Genomic DNA, 15,136 nt, shown 5'->3' with positions numbered 1-15,136 from the left:
ATCATGTATCCGAAATTAAATGGTGGATACATATATATGTTCAAATACCCCATTACTAAAAATACAAACTCAAATCTTAATTAAGATTACTACTTATTGGATACACATGTTTCAAGGGCTATATTGAAGTAATATTGGTACTACCACATCAATGTACACAATAACCAAAGAAAGCCTTAAGAACACCAACAAACAAAAACTCTCTACAATACTCTCTTTGATCCTTTTGCTTTGTGGCATAACATAATCAAAACTAATATTCATTTCTTTCGAAGACAAACAATCAAGACCCACTTTGAATTGAAAGTTTTCTCTGTAGCAGTTACTTTGATTTGATCTCGTTATAAATGAGCAATACAAAATAATATTTGGGTTTAGGAGAATTTGTTGGTCATGGTGATGATATCTTGAGAAGAAAAGAGTAGATTAGCTATTGTTGGAATGAAATTGTATGGTGAAATTTGAGTGATAAATATGGGAAGGAGGATTAAGAGATAGTGGTTAATTTGGAGTGAAAGAGTTAATTAAGTAGATAATTAATCCATCCTAGTTTTAAGGGATGTGGGTATCTATCTAATTGTATCTTCAAATAATATATTAATAAATGATATAAAATATTAAAAGTGATAATATATGTAATTATTTGAAAATAAAGATAATATTAGTATATATAGTAGTGATGTATGTCTAATAAGGTAGTTTATCTTATTTTCATTTATTAAAAAGTATTTTACACTAAAAATACAGCAGCAACTCGAGATTTTGGGTTGGGCCAACTCCTACATGGGCCTTATAAAGCTAATAGTCATAAAGCCCAATAAAGTAGAGAGCTGACGTTTATCCATTTTTTTCTTCTCTCACAAGAACAGGGGAAAAGGAAACTAGAAGAAGAAGAATCTGGATCAGTTGTCGAATTCGTACAAGTTAAAGTGGCTCAAACCCAATTTCTGATTCTGTGTGTTTCTCTTTTCATCATATGGCTGCCAATTTCTGGATATCTTCTCAGTAGTATGTATAAAAATCATCCCTTTTTTCGTCTTCAATCTTTCTTGTTTTGATGTTTTCTTGTTGTTTGCAGCAAGGAACTTTTGGACCAAGAAGAGGTTGATGTTGTGCATCAGTTGGATAAAGAGAGAGGCATCACTCTCGATGATTTCAAGCTCATCAAGTTGCATATGTCCAATTGTAATTCCCATAACCAATGATTTAATTAAATGGGTTCAGCTTTTATGATTCTTAGCACTAATCTAGCCCTATGTGCGTGTTCGGGGAAGGCTCGAACCACAAGGGTTTATTCTGTGATTCTTAGCATTGGACTTATTTTATTGTTAAAAGTATGGCTTCAGGGATTAGATTTATTGAGATTTTAGTAGGTGTAGCCAAAATGGTATATCCGCCCCTGTGTGGGGGTGGGGGTGTTTTCAAGGTTGATTTTGCTTATGGGAATCAGGCGTAAAGTACATAGCTTTTTAGGTTAATTTGAATTTTTCAAGGGTATTAATCACTTGCTGGAGTTTGCAGATTATATCACATTATGTTTTCATATAATTGTGTTTACTTCTTTCTTGATTTCGTTTTGTGACCTTGTTAGCTGCATTTTTTTTTCTCTTGTTCATACGATTCCTGAAATGACCCTTTTCGAAATGTTAGCTTTACTCTGATTTGCTTAGTAATTACCCTATCGAGCATGTGTTATTTGCTAGATTATATGGACGAGCACTGAAACTCTATCATTTTCATACCATATTTGATGAAGAGACTGTTTTTCTGTTTCTTGTCAGTAAGTTTAGTGATTTTTTATGATCATGAAAGAGCACCAGCAAGTGCATCTTTAAGTACAAAGCGGTGGCTAAAGATCTGTTATTTGTGTCTTTATTGTCATTGGATATGTTTGGTCCACGATTCTCCAATAATAATAATAATAATAATAGCTATAAATGTCTTATATCCTGAGCCCCTAGGGCGTTGGTCTAGTGGTAAGAGCGTCGCGCGTGCTGTGTGGGTTAGGCTATGTTGCTCGGACTCTTCAATAATGTCAACAGGTGCATGTCGGAATCTCCAAAAGTAGTGTATTTTTGGAGAATCCGACACGGGTGCGGCATAAGAAGTTAAAAGTCCACGCAACTTAGGGGTTAGGCGCACGTCGTGAGTTCGAACTTTGCTCTAGACTAAAGTCTGGTATTTAAGTGGATGAGGGTAGAGGGTAGAGGGTAGAGGGCCGGGCCCATTATCTAGCTTTTGTCTGTTTTCTAATTGTCTTATATCCTGATGTGGTTAGAGGGGCGGACCCAGCTCTTAGCTTGCATAATAAGTAGTTTTCCATTGTCCTAAAATAAAGAATTTCTTTTCCTTTTCAGCTATTTCTAGTGGTATCCAATAATTTCCTATCATGAAAGAAATTAATACCATTACTCAAGATCCGAAGATCAGAAATGGGAAATTTCTATGTTGTCACTGCCTTTTAGTTTAGAATTTTCATTGATACGCCAATCTATTAAAACTGTCATTTAAGATTTATTGCCTGCTAAGAAACTATATATTGGCTTGGAGGTTTGTTTTGGAAGAATGAAAACTGCTGGTATTTGAGAGCTCAAAATGTACTTTAGGAAGGCTGATGTGCGTGTTATGTGCCTGATCCCCTTGGCATGAATACCAGATATTATATCTCTTCTGAAGGAGGCTGTCGGCTATGGGATTGGAAATTTAGTCAACAGAAATGGATAAAGCTCTGATTCACGATCTATTGCAATATCACAATGATACATTTTATAATAAAAACCCAACATAACAAAAATATTTGTCTGAAGTATGTAACATAGACAAAGTACTTTTTCGGCACTCAGTGGCAACATCAAAATGTGCATCTTTCTACATGATATATGGCCAATTTTGCTGATGTACACACTGGTAGTTGCAGTTAAATTTAATTGTCTGGCATAGTTGAAACAATTGAAACCTTCAGTATACCTCTTGAGCACCACTTATCTTTTCTCGAACATACTTTGCATGCCTTCAAACTTCTCAGAATTTGTGCTTTACTTGTTTTATTTTAATGTATATGTGACTGGTTGCCTGGCTTGCAGTTCCTTATTATCAATCATCATCTTGCACAGGACAATTTAATTACCGTTTTCCATATCGTTTGATTTGTTAAATTTTCTGCTCCCTCGCAGATGTTGCAAGATTGGCTCAAAATGTGAAAGTGAGACAAAGGTCTGTTTTCTCTCCTCATCTGCTTATAAAACTTCTGCTATAAGTAATAGGTATTTCTTATGTTCCTTCATCAGCATCACTGTCTCTTTAAGAGCATAATGTTTCTGTGAGGTTCATAACCTTTAGCTGAAAAACTGGAAGAGCTATTTGGTCATAAAAATACATGCTTATTGGATGTTGTTTCCATTGACATGATCAATATTTGTTTAGACCTATTATTTTCCTGTAGGAAGATATATACTGCACGACATTATGTGTTCGTTTATCTATTCCATTACTTGGATGTGAATAAGGGGGAAGAATCTACTAGCTGTAGCTGTTTAATAGTTAGAGGACTTGCTTGACGATAGAGGAAGGTCAATGCTGTGATACTACATAAGTGTGTCCTCTGCTCAATATGTGGATCATACAATGTGGATTACCTATCGACATAGTTATTTTTTTCATCACAAACTTTTCAAGATTGCTCTTTGCACCTGAGTGTTTATTACATGTATTTCCATAACTTTCACAGAAGGGAACTGACGATGTGTGTTTGTGTAATTTTCCTTCTTAAAACACCTGTTTTTGCTACTTCCAGAAATCTAGTATCTAATATATGATTTTTATTTCCAGGGTTGTTGCTACCGCAATTACGTACATGAGACGCGTATATGTCAGGTATATCATGCTATCTTTGGTATTAGGAGGACAATACACTATTCGCTGTAAATTATTTACCTAACCAGAAAAGTCCGCCTATTAAAAGGACCTTCAGCTTGTTGGCATATAGGATACATTACTTAGGAACTTTTAATCCGACAAGCCACCACCCAGACATAAATCCATATTGCTTTAAGCCTATAAGATTATGAATGATGAACTAATGGGGTAATGGTTCTTAAAGACATTGCATAAATTCTTTAGCTTGCTTAAATAAATCATACAAGAGGACTAGTGAATCAGTGCTGTGAAAAAAAATGTAGAACTTATGAGAAAAGAAGATTGGTATTACTGGCAATAATGTTCCGATGCAGCTCTGGATAGGGAAATTCTGTGCAGTCTGAGAGAGAGTCTGCCGAGTCACTTCTCCGCAGAAATTCCTCACAGATATGTGCAAGCACCAGCTATGGCCACTCAAATTGTGATTTATTATGTTCTGGTAGAACCACTTTATCAGCAAATGACTTTGCTAAACCAAAGCAAATTAAGTAAAATAAGTAAGCTGATTTGGAAAGGATATTGGATGGACCACTTTAGCTATTCTTACATAAAAAAGAAATATGTGTACAATAAATCGCATTTGCATACATAACTGACAAACATGAAGTCATATGCTTTCGTATGTTAAAAAAAAATGCTATCTTAAAGAGTAAAAAAGCACCCTCAGCTCTGTTTCTTTGAACCAGTTTTATATTTATGTTTGGGATCCTGTGCTAACTCTTTTCTGGAATAGATCCTGGACAAAGTCATACGAATTGGAAGGAAAATTCTCTAATTTGGACTCTGTGTCCTTTCTGTTTCAAAACTGAAACTTTTAAATTCACACTTATGCTCTACAGGCCTACTATTGCTTCACCTTGAACCACCATTCTACTTTATCATTCTTTCTAACCATCTTTTTTCTTGTCCATAGGAGAAGTATGACCGAGTATGATCCTCGTCTGGTTGCTCCAACTTGCTTGTATTTGGCATCAAAAGCAGAAGAAAGCACTGTGCAGGCCCGACTTCTTGTATTTTACATCAAGAAATTATGTAAGAACATATTAGATTACAATGAAAAAGTACTTCTTATGATATCCTGTTGTTGCTACATACCCAATTTAGTTCATTTCTAATGCAAGACGTTGATTTTTCTGACTTGCTTCTGCAGATTCGGATGAGAAGTATAAATATGAAATAAAAGACATACTAGACATGGAGATGAAAGTTCTGGAAGCCCTAAACTATTACTTAGTCGTATATCATCCATATCGTTCATTAGCACAGTAAGTATCTCCTAGATACCTCCTTGTGTAGCTGATCAATTTCTCTCAGCATACAACTTGATTCTTAACTCAATTTTGCAGGTTCCTTCAGGATGCCGGCATGAATGATGCAACTCAATTGACTTGGTAAGAAACTTTCCGAGGCTTTCCTATCTTTGACTTCTAGTTGCGAAATTTGTCAGATTACTCTAAAATATTACTTCCCATAATATGTCTCTCCAAAATTCTACATTCGTTTTGTTTTTATCTTGATAACTTCTGAATTCTGCTTCTTTTAGGGGACTTATAAATGACACCTATAAGATGGACCTAATTCTCATTCATCCGCCACATTTGATTACTTTAGCTTGCATATATATTGCAAGTGTGCTGAAAGATAAAGAAACTACTGCCTGGTTTGAGGAGCTTCGAGTTGATATGAATGTGGTATGTATGCAAGCTTAACTTTGCCAATGATTTCAAAATATAACAAGACCATCGTTAGACTATCCCTTATTTTAATGTCAAGTTGCTGCTTGGACAACCATCTTTTAATGAAGTTCTAAATGTTGACAGGTGAAAAATATAGCAATGGAGATACTAGATTATTATGACGGCCATAGATCGATCTCAGATGAGAGGGTAAATGCCGCCATGAGCAAGCTAGCTGGAAGATAGTTGATACCAGGGCACCTAGCTTCCGGGCAAGATATATTATTAAGTACTTAATTTACTAGATATCTATAAATATTTGACTGTGAACCAGTTACTATTGTATATTATCTTGAAAGGACATGGTAGGAACATAAACATCAAATCCCTGATATATTAGCATTATGACATTTTCAGTTCCTTGAAAAAAGAGTTGGCTCCCTCGTTCTATGTTGTGGATAATTGAAAACCAAGCAGAAATCTGCAGATAGCCCTGGGATGATAACAATAGCAACTGCAAGTCCGCAGCTAACATGACATACAAACGATACTTCAACCAAGGATGTCACAAAAATATTCATTAAAAGGCGTAAATGATGACAATGATGATAACATTTGAAAAATGCATATTACATCAGCTCATATTCCTTCTTCAGGTGATACTCAATAGTTAATAACATCTTCTCGAGCAAAGAAACATTTCTTGAGCTATAGAATTAAGATATTTGGTATTCTGTCACAACTATCCAAAGGGGTTTATCCTGGTCCTGTCTTCTGGACATATAGCAGTTTCATTCTTCACGTCACAATCAGTCCTCCAATGCTGGTGTGTTCCCATTTGTGATCTTACCCTTCCCTTTCTTCTTAGCATGTTTTTTTGCTGCAGACCGATCAAATACATTAGTTCACTACACCTCTAGCAAAAGTTGTACAGTTAAAAGAGAAGGAAGTGGTGAAAATACCTTGTCTCCTTTTAGCTTCAGATTTGGCAAAGAAATCTCTCCATTCATCTGTAAGGACAAAAATAGGCTCCTCTTCTTCATCTTCATCTTCAAAGTTCTCACCTTCATTTTGCATCATTCTTCAGATGAAGACACACAAAAAAAAGTTAAAATCAACCGGATGAAAGAGCCTTAAGATTGACAGCTCTAACACAAGGGTAACTTCACAAGCGCACAGCTTCACATGTATACCAAAAAGGAATCATGCCAGTGAGGTTCTAGCTTCAATTTCTCCTACACCACCTACTTGATTCCCGAAACTTTAAATTCAGGTCCGTGATTTTTTACCATTTTCCTCTGCATTCTATAAGGAGTGGTCCATTGAAACTCTCTTAAACTTCCAATATAATCTATATTTATTTCCTGTGAGTTTATTTGAAGCCAGAATTTCCTGCTTCAGGTTTCAATCAAATGTAGCATTACAACAAATACAGAAGATCAACCAGTCAACTAGCACCCACTAATACTCTGTCTTTCAAACTATCACAAAACCAATCTTCATCCCCTTTTCCAAGAACAAACTAAAAGACAAGAAAAGTGGGATCAAGTACTTCTCCGTGTTTGGGATGGACAAACTCCCTCCTCTTTTCAATTTTCTTTGACAAACAGAACATGCATAGAAATCACTATTTACTTTGGACCTATTTCTTGAGTCCCAAATTCAGCAGCAATCAACTCAATATTACCACTTCCCATGCACAGTTCTGAAACTGAGAGGACTTCTGAAAATGTGGAATGGATTTCAAATGTTATGTTGAGGAGTCGAGAGAATTAGGATGACTTGGAGATGGTTGCATTCAGTAAGAAGATGTAGGACTCCTAGAGAAGTTATACATAAGCATAAAATTCCACGGTGATAGAGAGAAAATGGACAGAGCTAAGGAAAAATGGGCTCTGGGAACAGAAAAGGACAGCTGCGAAAACTGGTCAGGACAAGGAGGAGAGCGTGAAGGCAGAGATGCGGTGTATATTGCTGGATGGGGGAGTTGATGCTCCTATAAGTCGTCATTTGGGATCTCCACAAACTATTTGTAATATCTTTCCTCAATTTGCTAATGGAAATCCTTTATTTCCTGTCTACTCAGGGGTGCAGAAACACCTGCGCAGATCGCAGGTGACATTTACAAGAATGAAGGGAACAAAATAGTAACCCACGAGATTCAGGGATGGATGTAGACCTATCGGGAAGGGATAATAATCAGTTGAGTCACAATCAGCAGAATAGGTAATTACTGAATTTTGTTTAATATGTCCAACCATTGCTGCATCTAATTGCAGTCTGACTGACATTAGCTACTGAGGAAAATAATACCAGACAGTGCATAGTAAGCAAACATTCTGCACCTTCAGTGGCTGAGGTGCGTTTTCATACACTAGTATTCACCATCATTGAACCAACGTTTAATTATAGATGCAATAGATTGTTACTTCCCAGTTCCCATACACTAGTAGAAAACAACTCCCAAGTGTGGAAAATGAATTCCAGGCTTTCAGACTTTTCACTCAAAAGGTGGCCATGAAATATACCAACTTTTAGCCTTTAAACAATCAATCAGATATTACTCCCACCTTTGTGGGGGTTGTGAGGTTGTTTGACCCTCGACTCAAAAGAAACTTCCTTTTTTCTTTTTATAACTGTGGTGCCCAAAAGAGCTTGTGTGCATTTCCACTAATTCTATCAACAACAGGACACAGAAAAAAATCACAAGTGTTTTTTTTGTCTCGGCTAGGACTTGAACCACTTGGCCACACCCTTGGGTGCCTCAAAAGAAACTTCTAGCCTCTAAACAAAATCAGAAATTCAGTGATCAGTAATGCTGATGTTTTAAGCTTGTGTTATACAGAAAATCATGATTAAAAGAAGGTAAAATATCAAGAAATAAAACTATTACCAGCAAATACATATGGCATTTTTATATAATCAGTAATCACAAAATCCAAGTGCAATGGTAGCAACTGTGCAGAAAATACAATCAACCCAATTTCAATCAAAGCACAAGAAAGCATTAATTAATTGAGTGAAAGTTACCCTGAGTCGTTAAAACTGACATTAGGCTCAGAAATCTGCATATTCAAATCGTCCGGCAGTAAAGACGGAGTAATTTGTTCAGGGTTTTGCGGCAATGGAGAAGGAGTAAAAAGTGGGCATGTTGGTCCATGTTTGTTCCGCTGCAACATGTAGCTGTGAAATGGACAATTATGCAATATCTGAAAGTGATGATGACGGTGATGGTGATGAGGATGATGACTCCATGGCTTCGCACCGACTGACGAATTTTTCTCCATTGATGGCTTGGAGCTGTACTGAGAGTGTACTCGCTTCTTTCTTATTATTTCGGGTCACGATATTGGTTTGTGAAGGTATATATTGGCAACTGGGCTACTACACAATAAAGCCCAAATATCCTGGACTCGGCCCATGACTAGACCAGCCATTTAATGGTTCAGCCCACATGAGATTATACTGCTCCATTCGTCCTATAACCTTCTTCTTCTTTTTTACGGTAATTTGTTTTGACACAAAATTTAAAATAAAATATCATTTAAAAACAATTAGAGTGAAGAATTAAGAACATACTTATTCGAACTATCAGGTGTGAGAGTTTTCTATTTGAAATATCATTATCATTTAAGTAGGAAAACAAATAACTAATAGTCAAGGTGTGTTTCGATAATTATTTGGTAATAGTTCAATAGTAAGCTCACACACCTGACATTTTAGAATTCAATAATCAAGATATTTTAAATGTGTTTTTGACCTTTTACGCAGAATTTTGTGATATGTTTGACAGGATATCAAATTAATGTATATTATATCATTTCTCAAGTCCTTATTCTTTGCTCTTTATATCGTGGTCATCACCACACCCCAACTCTTTTTTTGAGGTTGGTGAAAAGTTCATTTTAAAATTCGAATCCAGTGTGAAAAATAAATTAATTGAAAGAATCCTTTCCAGCAAATTAAAGTCATCTTTTTTTTTTTTTTGAGTAGCTACAAAGTCAAGTTAAATGCCACACACACAATCAACAAAAGCAAGAAATTAACCAAGCTAACATCACTTGACAGAAACTTTATTGGTGAAACTTAATCATTACTGGAAAAACTGCTTGTTCTAAAACAGCGTTTATTTCCCTTTCTGTCCAGTTTGAGCCGACTAAGTGGACCGCCAGCCAGTTATTTGAACGAAGCTTCGTGTTTGTTTTTTTTCAAATCCCAATTCGCTCTCGCTCGCTGCTACTAACGGGGTCTCGGTTGATTTCCCTTCCTTTAGCTACTAAGATGTTTCAGTTCGCTAAGTTTGAATTTGACTTGAATTCTGAATATATTTTATGAGTTCTGCTTATGATTTCAACGGAAAAGCTAGTAGTGCGATACGAGTGAAATCGAAAGAATTATCTCTTTAGTATTTATCATAGAACAACCTACTTATTGAGAAAAAATATTTTTGAATTTACTAACGACAGAATCTTAGTGACTCAGTTGATAACTTTATTGATAAAGTTCAATTTCCCACCACATAATCTCTCCTTGATTTTCCCTTTCCTTACCCCACCAAAAGTCCTTAATTTAAAGGAGGAAATCATGTCTCATGCATTTTCAAAATTCCACCAAATCTCAGTGAATGTTATTATTATCCATTTCTATGCCATGCTTATGCTTTCAAAAATGGTAAATTTGGTCCCACAGAGTTGAAATTGAAGAGCAATATGAGGATTTTGCCATGTTTAAGTAGAAGACAAAATGATGAGTTTGTTTAGTGGTCACTGGCTAGTGGCATCTCAATTCCCCACCCACTTTAATTGGTGTATACAAGATAACATTCACCAATGCCCCGCCCATTTTTAGTCCATTTAAATTATATATATTAAATAAAAAATTTAAAATACATACCAAATTTAAACTAAAGTTATTGAGTTCGATTGAATCTATTAACCTTTCCACTCCTCGAAAAGCCACTCAATTAAATAAAAACGATCTTCACAAGTTTTATTGGTGTAGGAGTTGCCAAGCACAACCATGCGATGAATGATTGAGAAACTCATCTAACTGCTACAATGCGACGGCGGATGGAATAGACAAGCCAAGTTGGGTTTGAGTTCCGAATTCCTAAATTTAGCGTGAATTATTAGTTTTATCCTCAAATTATTGACAATCTTAAAAATACATTCTTATTTGACTAACTAAATTTAAATACACATATATCCTTTGATATTGCATACACCTTCGATATTTATAATTTCTCGGCTTTTTATTAAAAGTTTCATGCTCCTACAAGAATTTAAGATTACTTTCTATGTCATGTGACAGATCGATGTATATTTAAGTTTAATTAATTGAATAAATAAATATTTTTAAAGCTATAAATTAATAAGGGGATGTTTTCAATAGTTTGATATATCATAAATTCACAACTTAAATCTTTAATTTTGTACACAAGTAGTGCCGTGACAGAATTAGGTAAAGCTTTCCACACATTCCAATATCAACTGCAACCTTACATTTTTTTTTAAAAAAAAAATCATATTTTTATTTATTTGCGTATTTTTTATTATTAAAAGAAAACATTTTTTAAATACTGCAAAGTTCTTGTAGTAATGCATATGCATCTCATCTCCAGATCCCTATAGTATATGTTCATCAATAGCAGCCCTACAAATCCCCTTTCATCCCTATTTTTGGTCAAATTTTCCTCATTTGGGTCATTGGGTGTCTCAAATTTGGAATCTTTGGCTAAAATCTTTCGAATTAAAGATTCAATTTTTGTTCTTGTTCTTGATTCATCACTTGTGATTCAGGTGGTAAGATCTGTTGTATTATTTCGTTTTGTGTGTCAATGGGCGCATTAGATGAAGGGCATTATCATGCAGAAATAGATAACGAAGTTAGTTTTGAGCTTGGCTTTGAAAGTCAGCCTGAAACACTGGCTATTCAGGATGCTGTTAGAGTCCTATTGCAGGGTTTGGGTGAAGATATCAATAGGGAAGGAATCAAGAAAACCCCTTTTCGTGTTGCTAAGGCTCTTCGACAAGGAACAAGAGGTAAACTTTGACACCCTTTTGGATTTTGTAATACTTGTTTTTTATTTGTTCTGTGTCAATGGATCTGCTAACTTAATATCTCCATGAGATCTGGGGAAAGTGTAGTTTGTGCATCAAGCTTGTCAGAGTATTATTAGTAAGGACTGCTAGTATGAATGCTTATTTTTGCATCATGCTGTTTGTTTGTGTGTTTCCCTTGTTGGAAAATGCCAAAAGATGGAATTTTTTTTGTTGAAGAATTTACTGAATTGGTCTTTTTTTGTTCTCCTTTAGTGAAGGTTCTGCAATTATGAGCAGTCTGTCCTTATTATGTATAAAAGGAAAGAGAACGGGTAAGGTAGAGGAATTAGCTTTAACCAGACAAACAAGCTTTGTCATTTCTAGGAGGACTATTTTAGTTGCTTTTATACCATTTTAAAATTGAGTTTTAAAAGTACTTCCAGGTCTGGTTTTCTTCATTACACCAAATAATTATTTTCATTGTGTAGCCAGAATATTTATTCTGGAATATTGAAGCAATGATTGCCTCAAACTTCAGTTTATCTTCAAAAAAAATGATTGCCTCAAACTTCAGAAGGCTTTTCAGGTTAGGGTGGTGTTTTCCAACCCCTCATCATATCTCAAATTCCTTCCCTCCAGATGGTCCAAAACTGTATCTTTGGATGGTTTGCCGTGACTTCTTGATCGATGGGCTTTCCAGCTTTCCATTGCCCCCTTTAGGAAGTTCAGTAATCTCCTAATGCACCTGTTGTTTAGCTTTGCATTTAGTGCAGCATGAGTCGTCAAACTTTCCAGAAAAAAAGTTGTCTTTCAATGTTGGATATGAGCTTTCTGTATTTCATATTTTCTAGATGAACCCAGCGCTGCACCTTTTGAAGTTTCGGAAAAGTGGCTCAATTTCCAGTGTAGAGGTTATTTTCGGCCATTCTGGTGTGTCCACCAAGGTGGAGGTTGGAGGCTGTTAGATGAAACCCCTCTCATTAGGCAAATTGGATAACTTCATTTTCTCTAACCACTTTTGTTTGGTAAATGTTGGTATGAAGCTATTGGAAGTGAACCTATACGTAGTTAGGGACAAGGGAAGTCGTGAATGTTGAAACCAGACTTTGGACGTCCATGAAATGATATTCCGTCAAGTAGTTGCAACCATGTATTTGATTTGGATACTCATCCTTGAAGCACAGTTGAAGGAAACTGATGTGTGTATGTCTCTTCAATACACGTGAGGGGAAGTAAAGATTATATCATGTGTTCTTTTTCTAGTCAAGAGAAGCATCTCTAGGAACAATGTTTCTTCATATGCAATTAGGAATTTCATCTTGTTTATTTAAGAAACATTCTTTCTTGTTCTTTGCTCCTTTCTGCAGTTTACATTTAAATAGTTGGTTGCTGGTTAGTGCTGGATTTCTGTTCTAGGTTGAAACAAGTGCAGGGATTTCTTTAGTGAAAAAATTTTGAACACCAAGAACTTGATTACATCATAACAAATTGTTGCAAGTCATTGAACATCTATCTTATGCTAGTTCACCACAGAACTCATCATGCTGTATGCAAGGGATATCTACGTCTTCTATTAGCATGAAACATGTTGATAGTTTCAATTGTAGATGGGTCGGTGGATTGATGTTTTAAACTACTGTTTGACTCTAGTCTTTCATATTTTGTGTTGTATGAAGGTTACAAACAAAAAGTGAATGATATCGTTCATGGCGCGTTATTCCCTGAAGCTGGATTGGAAGGTGGAAGTGGTCAGGCTGGAGGAGTTGGTGGGCTTGTGATTGTTCGAGATCTTGATCTCTTTTCATACTGTGAGTCTTGCTTGCTTCCATTCCAGGTTAAGTGTCATGTAGGTTATGTCCCATCTGGAAAAAGGGTTGTAGGATTAAGCAAGCTTTCTCGGGTTGCTGATATTTTTGCAAAACGGCTCCAAAGTCCACAGCGCCTTGCGGATGAAGTTTGCACTGCTTTGCAGCATGGAATCAAGCCAACAGGTGTTGCTGTGGTTCTACAGTGTATGCATATTTGTTTTCCAAATTTTGAATCAGCATTTCTCGACTCGACTTCCCAAGGATGGGTAAAGATAACAGCTACCTCAGGTTCTGGTGTTTTTGAGGATGGAAATGCTGATGTTTGGACTGATTTTTGGAGTCTACTAAAATTCAGAGGTATAAGCATAGACAATGCTCATCGTAGATCCTCTAGCCAATCATGGTGCCCATCTCAATCTTGTGGCATGCTAGGACAAGCAAATTCAGCTATGACAAATGCAGTGAATTCAATACTTAAGTCTCTGGGCGAAGATCCATTGAGAGAAGAGCTTGTAGAAACCCCATCTAGGTTTGTGAAGTGGTTCATGAACTTTAGAAACTCTAATTTGGAGATGAAACTGAATGGCTTTGTTCGAAGTAGAATAGATACTCGAAGTCCTTCTGGTCAGGTTGGTAATTTTAATGATGGCATCTGCTCTGAGCTCAATTTGTCATTCTGGTCCCAGTGTGAACATCATCTACTCCCTTTTCAAGGTGTTGTGCACATTGGTTATCACTCTTCAGATGGAGTCAACCCGGTTGGAAGACCTCTAGTGCTATCAGTAGTACATTTTTATGGCTTTAAACTCCAAGTACAGGAAAGGGTTACCAGACAAATAGCTGAGACTGTTTCATCATTCTTAGGTGAAGACATTATCGTAGTTGTGGAAGCAAATCACACCTGTATGATATCTAGAGGAATCGAGAAATTTGGAAGCAACACAGCCACATTTGCTGTGTTGGGTCGATTTTCCACTGACCCTGTTGCAAGAGCAAAATTTCTGCAGAGCCTCCCAGACTCTTGTTCTGCAGGAAGATGATGTCTTTTCTCAAAGGAAATATACAGGCTACAGCAAGCTAAGTACTTGTCCTACGGATTACTCAGGTAAAACTGAAGGTATTGAGAAGCAAACTCGCGCTGAATTCAAGAATGTAGGTTCTTTGCTTGGAGGTCCTGTTTTTACTTCTATAGCATAGTGATAAATGAGGTTATGAAATTTTATCCATTTTTTTTCCATCCTTGTAATATTTAGCATGAGCAAGGGACCATACCAGCAATATTTTTAAGTTGCCCTTGGTTTTTCATTTCTAATGCAGTTGCCATTGATTTAAGTGTCATACTTGGCACATTGTGCCTTATTATAGCATATACATATATGATGTTTTCCAATCTCTTCTGCAATATTAATGTTACTGAAGTCCTGGTTGAATTTATTTCAGTACCATGTGAATCAGTGCTTACACTTGTCTTCCGAACCTAATGTGTGTTAAATTTCATAGAAGTACAAATTATTGACTTTTGAATCCCAGTAAATCAAAATGTCTCTGTCCTATTAGTTTCCTCCTATGTGCATGTTAAAATGCTGACAAGCTTTGCTAGTTCTTCTATTTACTAACCCGACCAATATAAGCCATATATGTAAAATAATGCCACGCCACGACAAGTGTGCTTCTCATAGCGAGAATAGTCACTTAT

General features: G+C 36.1%; 3 protein-coding genes across 3 annotated transcripts; 2 read left to right on the top strand and 1 right to left on the bottom strand.

Moving 5' to 3' along the window:
- Positions 1-797: 797 nt before the first annotated feature.
- LOC102592474 (cyclin-C1-2-like) lies at positions 798-6,021 on the top strand. Its single transcript, XM_006352611.2, has 9 exons — positions 798-1,008; positions 1,079-1,185; positions 3,174-3,213; positions 3,829-3,873; positions 4,829-4,947; positions 5,066-5,180; positions 5,262-5,306; positions 5,459-5,606; positions 5,736-6,021. Exons 1-9 carry the CDS (start codon positions 977-979, stop codon positions 5,835-5,837), a joined length of 753 nt encoding a protein of 250 aa, XP_006352673.1. The 5' UTR covers positions 798-976; the 3' UTR covers positions 5,838-6,021.
- A 69-nt stretch (positions 6,022-6,090) lies between these two features.
- Positions 6,091-8,917, bottom strand: LOC102592138 (SKI family transcriptional corepressor 2-like). Its single transcript, XM_006352610.2, has 3 exons — positions 8,622-8,917; positions 6,554-6,672; positions 6,091-6,471 (listed from the first exon to the last, which is right to left on the bottom strand). The coding sequence occupies exons 1-3, from the start codon at positions 8,876-8,878 to the stop codon at positions 6,401-6,403; spliced, it is 447 nt and encodes a 148-aa protein (XP_006352672.1). The 5' UTR covers positions 8,879-8,917; the 3' UTR covers positions 6,091-6,400.
- A 2,141-nt stretch (positions 8,918-11,058) lies between these two features.
- On the top strand, positions 11,059-14,879 carry LOC102591811 (GTP cyclohydrolase 1). The gene is made up of 2 exons (XM_006352609.2): positions 11,059-11,632; positions 13,309-14,879. The coding sequence occupies exons 1-2, from the start codon at positions 11,428-11,430 to the stop codon at positions 14,478-14,480; spliced, it is 1,377 nt and encodes a 458-aa protein (XP_006352671.1). The 5' UTR covers positions 11,059-11,427; the 3' UTR covers positions 14,481-14,879.
- The last annotated feature ends 257 nt before the right edge of the window (positions 14,880-15,136 follow it).

Source organism: Solanum tuberosum, unplaced genomic scaffold, assembly GCF_000226075.1.
Source record: "Solanum tuberosum cultivar DM 1-3 516 R44 unplaced genomic scaffold, SolTub_3.0 scf00150, whole genome shotgun sequence".
Taxonomy (NCBI): Eukaryota; Viridiplantae; Streptophyta; class Magnoliopsida; order Solanales; family Solanaceae; genus Solanum; species Solanum tuberosum.
The sequence above is the reverse complement of the archived record's forward strand: the minus strand, read 5'-3'. Positions and strand labels throughout refer to the sequence as shown.